This window comes from Brachionichthys hirsutus, unplaced genomic scaffold, assembly GCF_040956055.1.
Source record: "Brachionichthys hirsutus isolate HB-005 unplaced genomic scaffold, CSIRO-AGI_Bhir_v1 contig_987, whole genome shotgun sequence".
Taxonomy (NCBI): Eukaryota; Metazoa; Chordata; class Actinopteri; order Lophiiformes; family Brachionichthyidae; genus Brachionichthys; species Brachionichthys hirsutus.
In genome coordinates this window covers 107,673-124,192 of record NW_027180338.1, presented here as the reverse complement: position 1 = coordinate 124,192, position 16,520 = coordinate 107,673, and the positions used below count along the sequence as shown (strand labels likewise).

The window sequence follows — 16,520 nt, the reverse complement described above, 5'->3', positions numbered from 1 at the left end:
CTGATCCACAGGTCAACTAAAGATCAGAAGATGAACAACACCCTGTCCAACACTTCCTCCAAATGCATTCGGGACACCAGCGTGACAGCTGTGGTTTTCCCATGCCTGTACAGCATCCTCTTTGTAGTTGCTCTGATACTGAACTCCTTGGCTGCATGGATCTTCTTCAGCATCCCCAGCAGATCAACATTTGTGGTCTTTCTAAAGAATGTGGTAAGAAAAGAGGACTTTTTTTTGCTCTGTGAATGACCTTGTTAGTGCAGAACTACAAATTAATGAACAGAAATCCCCACAAACAGGTGGTAGCGGACCTGCTGATGACCCTGACCATCCCTCTGAGAGTCCTGAGCGATGCCGGCGTGGGCCCCTGGCAGCTACGCGCTTTCCACTGCCGGTACTCTGCAGTTCTCTTCTACATCACCATGTATATCAGCATCCTCCTGCTGGGCCTCATCAGTGCGGACCGCTACCTTAAGATCGTCAAGCCCTTTGGGAAGTGTGTCCTGCAGCGAGTGCGTGTCGGCCAGGCGCTGAGTGCAGCCATTTGGGTGGTAATGTTATCTTTAGCGTTGCCCAACGTTATTCTGAGTGACCAACCACCAGGCATCTCTGGAGGCAGAGTGAAGTGCACCTCCATGAAGAGCAAAGCCGGCCTGATCTGGCACGAAGGATTCAACTACTTCTGTCAGGTAGTTATAATACAGCGCATTCATGTGCTACTAGAATAATGGGAAAAACGAGCTTCATGTGAGCATGGCCTCAAGTCAAACATGAAATACTATGGTATGAGGTTGTAACCGTTAGTTGCATGACTGCTGACTGACTTAGCTTAGCAGCAAAGTAATTTAATCCATTATTGTAGTGGACGTATGAAATTTATAGTGCAGCAGAAAATGTGAGAAAACTAGTTTTGCAGCTGTGAGCAGTGCAGCTTTAATTCTAATGAATCAATATATATTAAGGGAAGCTTGTCTCGTACAAGGATTGAATAGTAACAACTTGAGCTTCTTGTCCAAGAGTTGTGGCAATTCATGTTAGTTTCATAATTAAATACATTTGACTTCTTTTACTTAACCACTCTGTTGAACAAAGATGGAACGGCGTATGTTAATAAAATGTCAAAATATGCATTTCATATATTAATAATATAATAGTTATATCAGTGAAATACAGAAGAATGAAGGTGAGCAGGAGTAAGACCAGAGTATATGTGTGTAAATGAGAAGGTCCCAGGGGGGGGCAGTGACATTACAAAGAGTAGATGTAAAGAAGGTAGAGGACTTTAGGTACCTTTAGGGTCAACAGTGCGGAGTGATGGAGAGAATGTGGAAAGGAAGAGAAGAATCGTGTGCAGGCAGGCTGGAATGGGTGGAGGAACGTATCAGGTGTGCTCTGTGATAGGAGAGTGTCAGCGAGGATGAAGGTAAAAGTCTACAAGCCAGTGGTGAGGACAGCCATGATGGACGGCTTAGAGACAGTGTCTCTGGGGAAAAGACAGGAGGCGGAGCTAGAAGTGGAGGAGATGAAGATGCTGAGGTTCTCCTTGGGAGTGACCTGGTTGGGTAGAATTAGAAATGAGACAATAAGAGGGACAGTGAAGGTTAGACGTTTTGGAGACAAGGTCAGCGAGGACAGACTTTGATGGTTTGGACATGTCCAGAGGAGAGACAGGGACTATATTGGTAGAAGGATGCTGAGGATGGAACTGCCAGGGAACAGGGCTAGAGGACGACCCAGGAGAAGATGCATGGACGTAGTGAGGGAGGACATGAGAGTGGCTGGTGTTGGGGAGGACGATGCAAAGGACAGGGTGAAGTGGAGAACGTTGAAGGGACAAGCAGAAAGTACAGTAGTAGTAGTTATATACAGTGTAATAAAATGTTAATAACCCAATTGAACATGGAATTACTTGTTGTACAACTGATCAAAACGTGTCACGTAGACTTAATGTTTGCTAAATGTTTCCTGACAGGTGGTTTTCTGGGGAACGCTGGCCTTGATGGTGTTTTGCTACACCTTCATCAGCAAGAAGGTTTATGAGTCATACAAAGCGTCAAAGAGCGGCTCTGCAGCAGCCAGTCGCAAAACCAAGGCAAAAGTGTTTGTTGTGGTGGGAGTGTTTTTCCTCTGCTTCGCCCCCTTCCACTTCACCCGCGTCCCCTACACTCTGACCCAAACCGGAAGCTTTGGGAGCCATTGCAAGGCGCAGAACGCACTCTTCATCGCCAAGGAGACGACCCTGTGGCTGTCAGCCACCAATGTGTGCCTGGATCCTCTTATCTACGTCTTCCTGTGTAAAATGTTCAGGAAAAAACTGACAGCCGCAATCTGCCGCAAGGCACTCCAAAAGGGTGCCACGGATTCTCCCACGGCAACGTCAACTCAGCAGGAGATGACGCAGATAACCAAAAGTAACACGTCGTGTAATGGCAGCCCACAAGTGTGACTGGAGGATTTACTGGGGGGGGGGGGGGGGGGGGGGGGATCAGTCCCTGCACAGAAAATGTCATTTTACTTAAGTTGTTTTTATTTTGATGACGTATCTCGTAGATTTAATACGGTTTGATGGCAGCTTCATACATGCACGCAGGTGGTCCTGAAGATTCCTGCAGACTATGACAGCTGTTTTTATAAAGTACGAACCAGGCATTTATGCTATGTCATCTGACACATTTCCCGAGTAAGCTCACTGTATTTTTTGCACTTCCTTCTCTCTAATCTTTTCCAAACTGAACTTTCCCTTATGACAACAGAACGGACGCGATAACAAAGTGAGCATGGCACTCAAGTAGAAGCAGCTCAAACCTAGAACTTCAGTGTATATTAATGACAGTAAAATTGTAAATAATAACAAGAATAATAAAAATCTTGGTAACATTTTATTACTTTATAAATGCATGACTTCTTGCTGGAGATTCTTGTGCACACGATCATATCTGATCACTATGCAACAGCAGCCAATGAGCACTGAGGACGAAACCATTTCAGGCGGGTTCCTCTTCCACGGAAAAAAGGAATTGTGGACTCATATTTTGTAAGACATGGGACTGCATATCTGCAGCTTGTTTTAAAGCTCTCCATGAATTGTCATTTTCATGACATTTTCTTTCACTGCTAGAGATGCAGTTTTATAGCGTAAATTTAAACCCAAGCTAAAACGACATCCTGGAAATGTAAGAAGGGCCTTTCTCATCAGAGTTAATGCGGCATTAATTTATGAATTGAGCAAGAAGAGAGAAAAAAAAATATTGAAATGGGTATATATTAGTTTTTCCCCAACTTGGCAACACCCTGAGATCGGGTTCAGGATTATCAATGACAAGTCCCTCCTGATTTACATTTGTCTGTGTGTGTGTGTGTGTCTCTGTGTGTGTGATTAATCTAATAATGAAATACGATCATGCTCACAGACTGGGTTGGTTACAACATAGAATGATGTTTGCAGGAAATTCATAAGCGACAGAGCGGAAGGACAGTTTGCGACATTTAGATTAAATCCTGTGGCAGATGACCCTGGAGTAATACAGTGTGAAAGATTTGAAATGACAGATATTAAATGAACCCCAGTGTTGAATAACAGTATGGCCAGACACAAGTCAGATATGGAAAAGTGCAGAATAAACACAGAAAAGACCAAATGAAAAGGTCGTGCATCTTGCATGTGTATCGAATTTGTCAAAGATAGTAGTGATGCTGACAAGCAGTTGTTTCATGTCAAAGTGGCTCATAAGCAGCTTATTGTTAGACATAAGCTTTAGATTGGAAAAATAAAGTCATATTGCACATTTAAAAAAAAGTTCAAACTCTTGGTGAGTGAAGGAAAAAGAAACTGGTGGCTTTACCTCATTATTCCCAAACACCGTAACTGAAATTTGGTCATCATAAACACACAAACACAAACAGAGCTTAATCTCTACAACATATGGGACACAGGTAATTTGAACTCTGACACTCAAAATGGAAAAATAGAAAGCCATCAAGCCAAATAAATTATATTATATAATACTGCTACTACTGTATCTTCGGCTTGTCCCATCAGGAGTCGCCACAGCAAATCAACTTTCTCCACTTCACCCTGTCCTTTGCGTCGTCCCAACACCTGCCACTCTCATGTCCTCCCTCACTGCGTCCATGTATCTTCTCCTGGGTTGACCTCTAGCCCTGTTCCCTGGCAGTTCCATCCTCAGCATCCTTCTGCCGATATAGTCCCTGTCTCTCCTCTGGACATGTCCAAACCATCAAAGTCTGTCCTCTCTGACCTTGTCTCCAAAACGTCTAACCTTCACTGTCCCTCTTATTGACTCATTTCTAATCCTACCCAACCTGGTCACTCCCAAGGAGAACCTCAGCATCTTCATCTCCTCCACCTCTAGCTCCGCCTCCTGTCTTTTATAGAGGTAACTAATGATGCTGCCATATACATATATATATATATATATATGTATACATATATATATAAAATGTGGCAGATATGCTCACTGGGTGTCCTTATAACTTGAGAAAATTTGATGAAAATGAAGTATTTATCTGTACCTGAAGCATTCTAAACTCGGTACAGAGTGAAGTACACACTATGAAGCAAGTCGTCTTTACATGCTGCTTTACTCAAAAATAATAAAATATATAAATTAAAAACATATTTAATACATTTCGCTGCGCGCGCGCCCTTGTGACGTACACGTTCCACTGGCAGTGACGCGTTGACGTAAAACCCGGATGGACTCCGGACACGCTGCTGACAAAGCGATCACTATCGTCACGTGCCTGCCGGGTCACGTGATCTGATTAGGTTAACTCGTCCCCCTCCCTCCGAGTCCCAAACGGAGTGAATATGGAGAATTATGAAGACCGAGAGACGCTGTTGGGAGATGAAGAAGAGGAGGCAGCGCCAGCCCGGGATCCCGGCAGAGCCATGCCGCTCCTCTGCGACCCCCGACACCTCCCGCACCGGCTGGTTGTCCTGCTGTTTATGTGCTTCCTGGGCTTCGGTGAGCGGAGAAAGGGGAATAACTTTATCCCGAATAGTTGGGAATCATGTCGTCAAACAGACGCAGCGTCCTCATGGCTGCCCTGCGTAAATAACGCTGGTGTGTTGCAGGAAGCTACTTCTGCTACGACAACCCGGCTGCGCTTCAGTTTGAAGTCATCCAGGTAATGAGGACCGAGTTATTCACTGCTTCTAATATGTCAGGTCGGGGTTGATTCTTACACAAACAGGCGTTACATTCAGCGACACACACTGGGATAGTGAAAGGAACCGACTCCACGGTGTTGGTGTTTGATGATTCATTATGGGGTAGTGTCTATTGGTCTCCTGTTCTGTGATTCGCAGCTAGACTTGATGAAGGTAAAAACGTGTATCAGTGACTGACTGACTGGTTTCTGTGCGGGCTGACTGGTTTCTGTGCTTCCTCACCGGCTGATCCAGGATCTGAAGCTGAACACGGCTACGTTCATGCAGCTCTACGCCTGGTACTCCTGGCCCAACGTCGTTCTCTGCTTCTTTGGAGGATTTCTGATTGACCGAATATTTGGCATTAGGTACAGAGATCAATATTTATTTTCGTGTACTTTGACTAAAGTGTGCATTTGTTGTTTCACCAAAGTGAAATTCAGCTGCTTGTCTCTTCATTAATCATTAAATGTCTTTGATCTTAACAGGCTGGGGACAATCATCTTTTCTCTCTTCGTTTGCGCTGGACAGGTAGGCGTACTTTGAAATATTGACCCGAGGTAATATAATTTAAGATAATTGATATTATATCTCATTATCAATGGGAACTGTAAATGGATGCTAGCTATACGTCTCTGTAGGTTCTCATTCATCCAGGTCCAGGTTTCAACCAGTCTGATTCTCTTGTTTTTTGCTGCCTGGTTTTCTTCTTTATAATTTAACTGTTCCACTCTACCAAGGTAATATTTGCTGCTGGGGCGCTGGTCAATCGTTTCTGGCTCTGTGAAGTCGGACGTTTTGTGTTCGGGTGAGAAAATAAGTTTTCCTTTAACCGAAACCCTTTGCTTTCATTGTGTTTACATGCGACTGTCCCGCAGTGAACACGCTTCACCTCCCTGTCTTGTTGTCCTGCGTAGGATTGGAGGAGAGTCGTTGGCTGTTGCTCAGAACACGTACGCCGTCAGTTGGTTTAGAGGCAAAGAACTGAATCTGGTGTTTGGCCTTCAGCTGAGCATGGCTCGACTGGTAAGGCCGCCGGCGTGAAGCGACGTGTGCGTCCAAATGCCACAAAATCCGTTTCCTTCGGTCCATGCGCCGTCTGCACAGGGCAGCACGGTGAACATGAACATCATGGGCTGGGTGTACAGCGAAATGACGGGCCTCGTCGGCTCCCCCGGACACACGGCGCTGGGCGCTTCACTCATGATAGGTGAATATGAGACGCTTTGTGCTCGGCGGGGGGGGGGCAAATGAGCAGAAGCAAACATTAAGGCTCAGGTTACAAATGTTTGATCTCAAAGTCTGCTGGAGAAATCTGCTCTCTGTCTGAGCATCTCCGATAACACAGACGGTGAGAGGGGGAGAGTAGAAAGTGTTGCTGCTTGCTACGGATGAGTCGGGTGTCAGTTTCTCCTCCGCTCACATTTTAGTGTTTCCATTTATGAGGAGATCAACTTTGAAGAAAACGACATGGCTTCGTCTTTATTTCCTGTCTCCTCGGCCGTGTGGATTAAGCTTTCGTTCTACCGTTTGAGATAAATTTGTCTGAAACCAGCCCATCGGTCATTATTATTGCCTATTTTCCCCTCTGTAGCTGCAGTGACGTGTCTGTTTTCACTTCTCTGCGCCTCGGTGTTGGCGTTCTTTGACAAAAGAGCAGAAAAGATCCTCCACAAAGAAGGTGGCAAAACAGGTGCCAAGTTAAAGTAATTTCTTTTATTCAGAGAATACATTTTACCCAGAGAAGCTGCTTCTCTTCTTTCACCATGTTAGACTGGAATCGTGTGTTCATCCTCAATTTCAGGTGAGGTGATCAAGATGAGAGACGTGAAAGATTTCCCCTTGACCCTGTGGCTCATCTTCATCATCTGTGTGGGCTACTATGTTGCCATTTTCCCCTTTATTGGGCTGGGACAGTGAGTACTGCAGGAGCAAATAAATGTTATGCAAATAGGCCAGAAAACAACGTATGGAAGAGTTCCAGCTTCCAGCTGCAGGAGTTTCCCGCCCTGTGTGGCATCGGCATGGTGAACCTGTCATCTTGTCTTTTTTTTTGATTTGCAGGGTGTTCTTCATTGAAAAATTCAACTTCTCCCCGGCACAAGCCAGAGCTGTAAACAGGTAAAACAGACCAGGTGTAGATGGCCTCTGTCATTTATTGGCTTGTCTTGATTTCAGCCAAAGTAACACGAGACCTGTAGCATATGAGTTTTAGAGACTCAAACTCAATACCACAGTGTTTGAGGCAGTGGCACGCAACATTATTTGTTTTTCTGTGAAGAGTTGAAGAGCTAAATAAAATCTTTGTTAATTATTTAAATGTAAAGTTATAATGTGTTTGGATACCTTCACTTTTTTTTTGCTTGAAATCATCCGAGCATGTTTTACTGAAACTGACTCCATATTAAAACACGATTTCAGTACATAGCTCTTTAGTTCTCACCCTCCTTATCCTTCTCCATCGTTGCCAGTATTGTGTACATCATCTCAGCCCCTGCGTCTCCAATTCTGGGCTTTATGGTTGATAAGACTGGGAGGAATGTGACTTGGGTAATGGCAGCTGTGGTCATCACCCTCGCCAGTCACATGATGCTGGCCTTCACCTTCTGGAGCCCGTGGATCGCTATGGTAATGTACTCGGCACCCCCCGGGGCCTGTCACACTGGTGCTTGTGAGGTGAATGAAGCAAATAATGGTTGGTTCTCTCTCTGGGACTGTTATTGTCACCCAGGCAGGATGAAGCAACCGAGTCAAAGAATGAATTTAAACTTATTATGGCATTTTGGCCCGACTGTGGTTGCAAACCTTTTCTTTTTTTGTTGTTGTTGCAGATGACACTTTCTTTTTTTGATGTTTCAGCACTTCCAGCCCTCAACGTTAAGGGAAACGAAAGTTTGCATGAATTGAAAACTAGACACTGATTGTATTTCTGTTTAATATAGAAACCACTGCACTCGACTTCCTCTGCCTTAGCAGGAGGGGTCGAATCGGTAGCTGAACACAAATCTTTCTGTAGGATGTTTAACTCGTGGCACTTTATCAGTCTGACCTTAGGAAGAAGACTTTTCTCTTGTACATTTAAAATAATGACCGTATGTGTGTCCCTTGCTTGTTTTCCAGTCCCTGCTGGGTGTCTCCTACTCCTTATTGGCCTGTGCTCTGTGGCCCATGGTGGCCTTTGTGGTACCGAACTATCAGCTGGGGACGGCCTATGGATTGTAATGGCAATATTACAATTATATCAAATATTTCCAGTTAAATCTGAACATTATTGACTTTTCATTGTTAGTGTGTTATGCAATCCTCACTCCTGATGTTGTTCTTCATCCAATAGCATGCAGTCGATCCAGAACCTGGGCCTTGCTCTCATTTCCTTGGCGTCTGGAGCCATCCTGGATGCTAAAGGATACCTGCTTTTGGAAGTGTTTTTCTGCACCTGCGTCTCTAGTCTGTATCTTCTGACTGTTCTTTTGTATCGTTTTAGTTTTTAGATGATTATTTTGCCTGTTGGCTACTTTTCAGGAGCTTCCCAGCCTTTTCCACATTGTTTTCCTTTCTTGCAGTTGCACTGATGGCAGCGGTGATGCTGTACTTTGTCGATTATCTCAAAGGTAAGGCGGGAACCTCAAACTTTCCCTCAGCTTCATCTCTCTCACTATTCTCTCTGAGAGTGTGACACCTCTTCACTTTGCTCTGTCATTCTCCACCTCATCCCTCTCCTTATCACCAGGCTGAGTAGCTTTTTAATATCCCTGTCTCCCTCTGTTGCTGCAGGAGGAGATTTGAACCGATCAGCCGCAGACAGAGCGAAACTCCTGAAAGAAACTACTTCACATTCAGAGTGAGCAGTGTTGACCCTTCTTCATGCTTCGTCACTTCTTTCCCATCCACTTGCACAACAATTCAAGAAGCATCACTGTGATAATATTAGCAAAGCACTCGTATAATCGAGTAGCTGAGGAAGCAACACTTGGACGGGCTCTGGTTCTTATCCTCTGCGCCTATTACTGTCAAATTGATCTATTTTCTGTTCTAGTTTAGATTCCACTGAGATAAAAAAATTAAGTTAATTTTTTATTAGCATTAAAAACCCAGTTTAAGGATTAAATACACCAACACTGATTCGCTTTTTGTGGTTGGTGTATAAAGATAACAAGGATGTTGGCACTCTGAGTGCTTTTCTAGTTCTAACCGTTTTCAAGACAAAAACAGGCAACGGGATCATTGATATGTTGAACTGTCAACTTGACCTCAGGTAATGAGTGATTTTAGATGGGATCTGTGTGGTCACCATAGTTATGTACCTTTCTTCCACAGCACACATTTATCTGTGGTGTACTGCAAGGTTTAATTTTTGGCCCAGTTTAATTGTCTTCCTGTCGGACAAATCATCAAATATTTGATTACATTGCTATGCAGATGACACACAGATTTACCTTCCCCTGGTACCCTATTTCCAGAGAAGTCTGACTGCTGCGGTAGATTGTCTACATGATGTCAACTTTTGGATGGCACTTAACTTTCTTCAGCTCAATAACCCAAACAAAAATCATATTGTCCAACCCCCACATCCAAAATACCCATCACTCTTAGTCTCTTTTCCACCCACTTGAGCCCACTGCCAGTAACCTTGGACTCTTATTTGACTCCGAATTGAGTTATAAGTCCATATATCAAGAGTAATCCATTCCTGCTTCCTCCAGCTAAGAACTATCTCAAAAATCAAACCAAGGATCTCACTCTGACCTAAAAAAAAAAGTTATTCATGCCTTCATATTCCCAAAATGACCTGCCTGAGGAGATAAGAGTTGCAGAATCAGTAACTTCTCAGCCAGATCTTAAAACTCACCTACACACTTTCTTTTATGTGGCTTTCTCTTTTTCTATTGTGTTTCCGTGGACCTTAATTGTCCTTTAATCATATTATTCATCCCTTCATTTTTCTTTGCGTTCGACGGTCTTCTCCATGTCATTGCTTCCTGTTTAATGCGCTTTAACCTTCTTGCCTGTTTATTGGGCTGCCTATGCTTGGTCTGTGAATCCACTTTGTGAACCCTTTTTCTTTTTTTTTCTTTTTTTTTCTTTTTTTTTTTTTAAAAGGTTCCATGTTAAAGATTTCTCTTAGTAATAATAATAATTATTATTATTTAGTTTGACCACACCTGACATGTGAAAAAGACAAGATTCATGAAACTCTTAACTTACTGTAACGGGGTGGAGGAGATGGTCTCTTCTGAGATGAGTAACGATGAGCATTCACAACATCTAATTCTGTCTACCTTAATTAATTTCACTCGTCTGTGTAATCTATATACAGGACATGCAACGCACACACATATATATATTTTGCATCTGATATTTTCCAGATGATGATGATGAGGGAACACGCATATCCCTGGGATTCAGAGCCAGAAGGCTGCACCTGTCCACCTCAGAACTGTCAGTCAACTGCCATGGGGTGGGACTCTGCTCGGTTCTGTCACCATTGGTTCTTCTCAACAGTTCTGTCTGGACCTGGTTGTTGCATAAGCTACCCTGTGTTAGTAGGGTAGCACTGGGGATGATGACTGGACGACACACTGCTGTCTGGACTCCATGGTCCCTCTCTGATATTTCACTCTAACTTCTACATAGTAACTCGTGACTGACTTCTGTCTGAGTCAAAATCCAGCAGGGAATTTTATGTGTTGCACAAGAAATTTAAGATGCTTGAGAAGTGTTTTAAACTGCTACCCTTTTTTTTAACCTCTCATCCTGAAAACGGGCCCTGTGTCAAAAGTTTGTACTTGATTTTATTGCGTGCTAATAGCATTGATGATACAGGCGTCCTATATTTGATATATATGTGCATAGGGGTAACGCTGATATATTTTTCTGTTTACAAATTGCTTCAATATGAATTGTTACTTGCATTTTTGCTGGTGACTCAGCAGTTCACCACAATTATTCCCAACAACCATTTCCACAGACAGATCGAGTTCGTATTCAATTTTAATTCCAAGCATCATTTTAAATGAGACGAGCATATATATATATATATTTTATTGTTTGAATATTTACTGATCATTTCTTAATTCTCTTAATTCCCAATGCTGCTCATTACTGCATTGGGAAGTTCATAAAAAAATATTTTTTGTTGCATCATCAAATGGTTCATTAATATAACTATTTTAAAAGAAATCAGACAATGAAGAAGGCCCACTTTTGAATGTCGTAATCTGTGTAATGATGATCACTATTTCCACTTTTTACAAACTGTTTTATTAGCATGATATTTTAATTTCCACATCTACAACATGTTTTCCAGACCGTGGTTTGGTCAAACTCGGGTAATGACCTTGTTTCATTCTCTGCTCTGTCTGACTGGGGCAAGACATGTCTTTGTGTTGCATATTATGGATGATCCATATTTACTACCTCAGATGAGCAAAACCAGAAAATCTTCAAAATCGTAACAACGTCTTTACCTCGCATGGCTCCACTGATGTAGAAAAGCAATCCAAATTGTGTCAGCACAATGTACCTGTCATAAACATTGATTTTCTGTCTTTATAGTAAAAAATAAAAACGTGCCACAACACTCAGAGGAGCATTGGAGCTGATATGCTGTACTGCTCGCTGAGATGATCAGTGTCATACAAACGGGCAGCTCCCTTCCTCTGCCACTGTGACGGCAGCATACGCTGATAGTGTTGACTGTTGCTGACAAGTAACAGAGGAATCTATGTACAGTACTATTAAAGATGTTGAATCAGAATTTGGTACCAGATAAATCATGGAACATTTAATTAAACACAGCTTTGAAAGCATTGAAGTTCTCTTTTTACTTTTTCTGCAGTATACATCTACGTTCATCTTCTCAGCCTTTAGCGGCAGCGTGTGGGTGATTAATCATGTTGGTAATACGAATGCGTGTGTGCTTATGTAAGTGTTTGCTGTAGAGATGGTATAGATGGGAACATTATTCCTGCAGGATTATTAGACAAGCCGTTAAGCCAACAGCGGGTGAGCTCACCAGACTAGAACCAATGTCTACTTCTGCATTCTGTCCGAGCTGGGCACACAGGCATACACACTTATTCACACAACTTATAATTAGACTCAATTCAAACTGTTTTTTATTCATCCAGTGCATAATCTTGAGGCTGGTTTTACTTTTTTTTTTTTTAACAGAAGCCCAGGAGGAGGCGTTTTACTGCAGCGCTGCGTAATTAAACATCAGCCCCTGTTCCACCTCACCTGCTGTCTTTTTCCCTTCAGATCTCAGCTTCAAATCTCCAGCTCAACCCATCTGTCATCACTAACAGTGTTCTGAAATGATGTTCTTCATTCAACTCTGCTACTCCAAGCCCTTGTATTTCAGTCTCCAGACAAGTATGCACTAAAAAATGTCCCTTTTTTGCACAAGATGTTTGTATCACTTTGTTTAATCGTCAGTGTATTTAGACCATGTGAGAGAATGACCCTTGAAGCTGTTTACACAGGCTTGTGTTTCCTCACTTTAAATGTTATTTTTGAAAATATATTCAGTTGTATTTTTTTTTATAATTATAGTAATTATGTACACTTGAAATATTGCTTTATGGTGACCTGAGGCTTTTATAGACGGCATCCTTTACAGACAGCAGAGGGGGCCGTTTCACTCGACATCACATGGTCATAACAAATTAACCGCTCAGGATTTTAATAATATTAATGGGTTTGCAAAAATCCTAATTAGAATATAAACAGTTAAAATAAAGACGGGCGAAAGGTTATTGCGGGGCTCCACTCGCTTCCTCCTCCACAACCATGCAGGCCCAGAGCTCCAAGAGTAGAGGGGATTTGCGCAGCAGTTAATACTGACCATTGGCTTCCAGACCTTGTAGGATATGATGACCCTGTTCACGAGGTCACAGCCAATGGGAAGGTGGACTCTCACAAACAAGTAGACGGTGCGAGCAATGTGATGAGGCACGGAACACCACGAACACCAGACACACGGCTACGAGGGGGTACAGGGACTTGTTGCGCCTCCGAGCCATCCTGGGACTGAAGGAGATCACCTTCATCATGGAGCAGTAACGGGTGGTGACAACCAGGAACGGGATCGGAAAACCCACCACGTCTAAAAAACAATCCGTAGAGGAAGTAGAGCTCAATTTGTCTAGGGTCGGTCATTTCAAAGCACACAGTCCTGTTGTTGATCACACCCGTCTGCGCAAAAAAACAGTGTTAACGTTTCCAAAGTGGCCAGGGTCCAATACCTACATGGTGCAAACTATTATGGTGCAATTTCTATAAGGAATATAAGTATAAGCAAATATTACAGCGCAACAAAAGACGCGAGGAGACATGTTGTGATGATCTGTGGGAAAATCACTCATCCACGGAGTTAAGATGTGCAGAATAATTAATGCACTGACTCTTTCCGTTTGCCAAGTTCAATGACACGAGCGCACACTCTCGGTGGGCGCCGGCTAATGAGGCGCGCACACGCTCGGCATCCCATTGGCTGAGAGAATTCTCCAGGTCTGGTCTCTCACCGGCTGCTCCCGGCCCAAACTGCTCACTTCATCTCTGACTGACCGGAGGAAGGGAGAGGAAGAGAGAGAGAGAGCCATGCTGAGGAACGGCACGCACGGGTTAGTGGCACCGCCCTTCGACTGCTCACACATGCATGGCAATGAGGTTTTATTGGGGGGGGGGCATGCTGTTTCATTACGCACCGATAAGTGATAAAATCCCGCAGTAACTGCTCCCTCATCAGCCGCACGGGGGGATGCGCGCAGGCTGATCGCGCACCAAGGGCTGACAGCGTTACGCGTTACGCGTTGGGAGTTGTTGCGCCTTAACTTGAGCCGTGTCGTTCCAGGAGCATGCTCCAGGGAGAGGAGGCGAGGCTGCGCGGCGGGACGCGTGCTGTGGTTCGGGAGAGGAAGCACCTCGCGCTGTGCGTTAATAACCAGGTAAGGGCGGATGGGCTGCCTGATGTGTCTTTACTGTAGAGTGGCCTGCAGCAGATCTTCCTCTTCCTCTAGCAGGAAGGAATAATGCTGATGGGTGAAGGATGGCTGCTCTGCTGATGTGGAAACCTTTCAGCAAAGATGTTTGATGAGCAGCAAGTTGATGCAGCTCCGGAACTAAAAATAAAACTAAAAATATGGAGGTCATAGACCATAAAAAGAGAAGCATGACGTCCTGAAGTGTGGTAATATGCAATTAAGTTTAGCAGCTCGGAGGGAAACTTTCATTCAAACCCCCCCTCACCCCCCCACAGAGGACCCTTCTCTTCACCTGTTCGGCTGAGTTAAATTGGGAATTGCTTTCTTTCCACGCTGACTTTCAGCCGTGTAAAAGATCCTGTCAAAGCAGCAACTCTAAAGGTCTCATTAATGCTACATGTTGCACCTGCGTAGCTTTGAATGACTTCATTAGGAGCAGGAGCAGTGAAGGTGGCGCTCAGCTGAGACGGAGTTCCCGTCAGCCCTCCTCCGGTTTGAGAGCAGCACTCATTAAAGCCAGGCCGGTTTAAGCAGGGCGGCTGCTTCACTTCATTAAGTACAGCATGCGGTGCTTGCATGTGTGTTGCTGGCCTCTGAGCGCAGGTGCGTGAATTCACCTGCTTGTAATCGTGCTGCTGAATATTTAATGCCTGCGATGCATTATCAGTGGCCGTGGATGTTGAGCGCGGTAAGCTCTGAAAGCACTGCCCCATCACAGCTTTAGAATCACTTTGCAATATGTTATAAAGGTGCAACACACATAAACACGCACACACACACACACAGAGGGAAAGACTCAAATTCATGAGCCTAAATGTTCCCCTAGAATCCCTTTCCACTGCTCCACCTGACAGCTGAATGTTATTATTGAGTAAAAAAAAAAAAAAAAAAAGAATGGATCCTGCTGAAGTGAGACGACACGCCACAGAGGAGGTTCAGATTCGACTGCCGAGGAGGACGTGAAGAAGCCTGGCGAAGGTCTAAGCAGTCATCACCGTGTGGAATATGAGCGAGGGTGGAAATGCAGGTTATTGGATATGGATGCCTCTCCGCTTGCTGCATCTGTGTGAGTGTTTCAGATTCACTGCTGAGGTCTAAACCCCCAGAGAAACTTATTAATCTGTCCGGCTATTACCTCGTAATCAATGGGACGGCTGGAGTTTACGGCCGGGGGGGCTTGTGATGTTAACCATTTTACACAGAGCTTATTTAAACAGCCTGCCATGCGGGGGGGTCAACGTCGATGTCACGCATGAAGCCTCTCGCTGCTCCTAATTGGGCGAAGATGTAGAGAAAATGTGAGTGTAGCCTCCTTTTTAATGAACTTGTGTCATTTGGAGCCTCCATCATATAGGATGAGGCAGCGGACACAAACATGGGAGTCAGACACAGCAGCGGACATGCTGTAATATATAGAGGGATGCACGGGGGGGGGGTCATATTTCAGAAGTGCATTATTGTCTTCCTCTCCCGGGGGGGGATGGAGCCGTGCTGAGTGCTGGTGCGGCTGAATCGTCGTGGAGACGCTGGATTCTCTTCATCTGCCACAATCAATCGCGCTTCAGAAAGAAAGATGCGCATAAAATGTTTTTATTTTGTATCTTTTGTTTGTTTTAATTAAAGCTGGAGTTCAAATAAACGAATGGAAAAAAAATAATCATCATAATATTCCAGCCAATTTCGTGGCCATTTCCCTCCCGTCTCATTAGTGAAGAAGAGTGAAGAAGCCCCTCCTTCACTGACGATGGCACGAGTGTGAACGTGCTTTCACTTTGTCCAGATTAACCAGAGCAGGCCTATCCCGGTTAACAGCAGCAGGGGAAACGGTCCCGATGGCACGCTTTGACATTTTGATGGACTGCCTCGTCTTCTCCTCGGTCTCACCCCGCCATCTTCCTCTCCTCCTCGCCCATTATGAAGTAAATGTATGGCCTCATTTTCCATCCCATTGATAGCCTCTCGCTTCCCTCAATGTGCATCCCAGATGCTCTGCTTCCTGCCTGTTTTAAGGCTCGCTTTAATGTTGCCTGCCTGCTCTGTCTCTCCGTGACAATGATTCCTGATTCTAATGAGCAGCTGATTTCGCAGTGGCGCTCCAAGTCAATCAAAGTTCATAATTTTTGATTGTGTGTTAATTTACTTACAGCTCTTAAATAGACTGTCTTCTTCATTCTCTCTCCTCTCTACTCGAATAATGTTTAAAGGTTTAGGCAAATTGGCAGTGGAAAGTACTTGATTTAACTCGCAGTCATAAAAAGGAGAGAAGACATCATTTCAAATCACTCCATTGAGGACATCAGTTACAGTTACGCCTCTCTGCAGGCTCTTTTTTCACTCAATAGAGCAAATGTTGACTTCCCCGC

General features: G+C 44.1%; 2 protein-coding genes across 2 annotated transcripts; both read left to right on the top strand.

Moving 5' to 3' along the window:
• The first annotated feature begins 15 nt into the window (after positions 1 to 15).
• On the top strand, positions 16 to 2,446 carry LOC137913663 (P2Y purinoceptor 13-like). Its single transcript, XM_068757300.1, has 3 exons — positions 16 to 213; positions 300 to 689; positions 1,973 to 2,446. Exons 1-3 carry the CDS (start codon positions 31 to 33, stop codon positions 2,444 to 2,446), a joined length of 1,047 nt encoding a protein of 348 aa, XP_068613401.1. The 5' UTR covers positions 16 to 30.
• A 2,385-nt stretch (positions 2,447 to 4,831) lies between these two features.
• Positions 4,832 to 9,018, top strand: LOC137913662 (lysosomal dipeptide transporter MFSD1-like). Its single transcript, XM_068757299.1, has 15 exons — positions 4,832 to 4,988; positions 5,099 to 5,151; positions 5,429 to 5,541; positions 5,662 to 5,704; positions 5,914 to 5,981; positions 6,091 to 6,199; positions 6,281 to 6,383; positions 6,768 to 6,866; positions 6,978 to 7,089; positions 7,238 to 7,294; positions 7,645 to 7,801; positions 8,294 to 8,391; positions 8,508 to 8,620; positions 8,737 to 8,784; positions 8,948 to 9,018. The coding sequence occupies exons 1-15, from the start codon at positions 4,832 to 4,834 to the stop codon at positions 9,016 to 9,018; spliced, it is 1,401 nt and encodes a 466-aa protein (XP_068613400.1).
• Positions 9,019 to 16,520: the final 7,502 nt, after the last annotated feature.

Excerpts from the sequence above, each read along its gene's own strand:
- LOC137913663 (XM_068757300.1), top strand. The coding sequence starts at position 31 with ATGAACAACACCCTGTCCAACACTTCCTCCAAATGCATTCGGGACACC. Across the intron at positions 214-299 it reads TGGTCTTTCTAAAGAATGTG|GTGGTAGCGGACCTGCTGAT; the intron begins GTAAGAAAAGAG and ends CCCCACAAACAG. Across the intron at positions 690-1,972 it reads GATTCAACTACTTCTGTCAG|GTGGTTTTCTGGGGAACGCT; the intron begins GTAGTTATAATA and ends GTTTCCTGACAG.
- LOC137913662 (XM_068757299.1), top strand. The coding sequence starts at position 4,832 with ATGGAGAATTATGAAGACCGAGAGACGCTGTTGGGAGATGAAGAAGAG. Across the intron at positions 7,090-7,237 it reads CCCTTTATTGGGCTGGGACA|GGTGTTCTTCATTGAAAAAT; the intron begins GTGAGTACTGCA and ends TTTGATTTGCAG. Across the intron at positions 8,785-8,947 it reads CTTTGTCGATTATCTCAAAG|GAGGAGATTTGAACCGATCA; the intron begins GTAAGGCGGGAA and ends CTGTTGCTGCAG.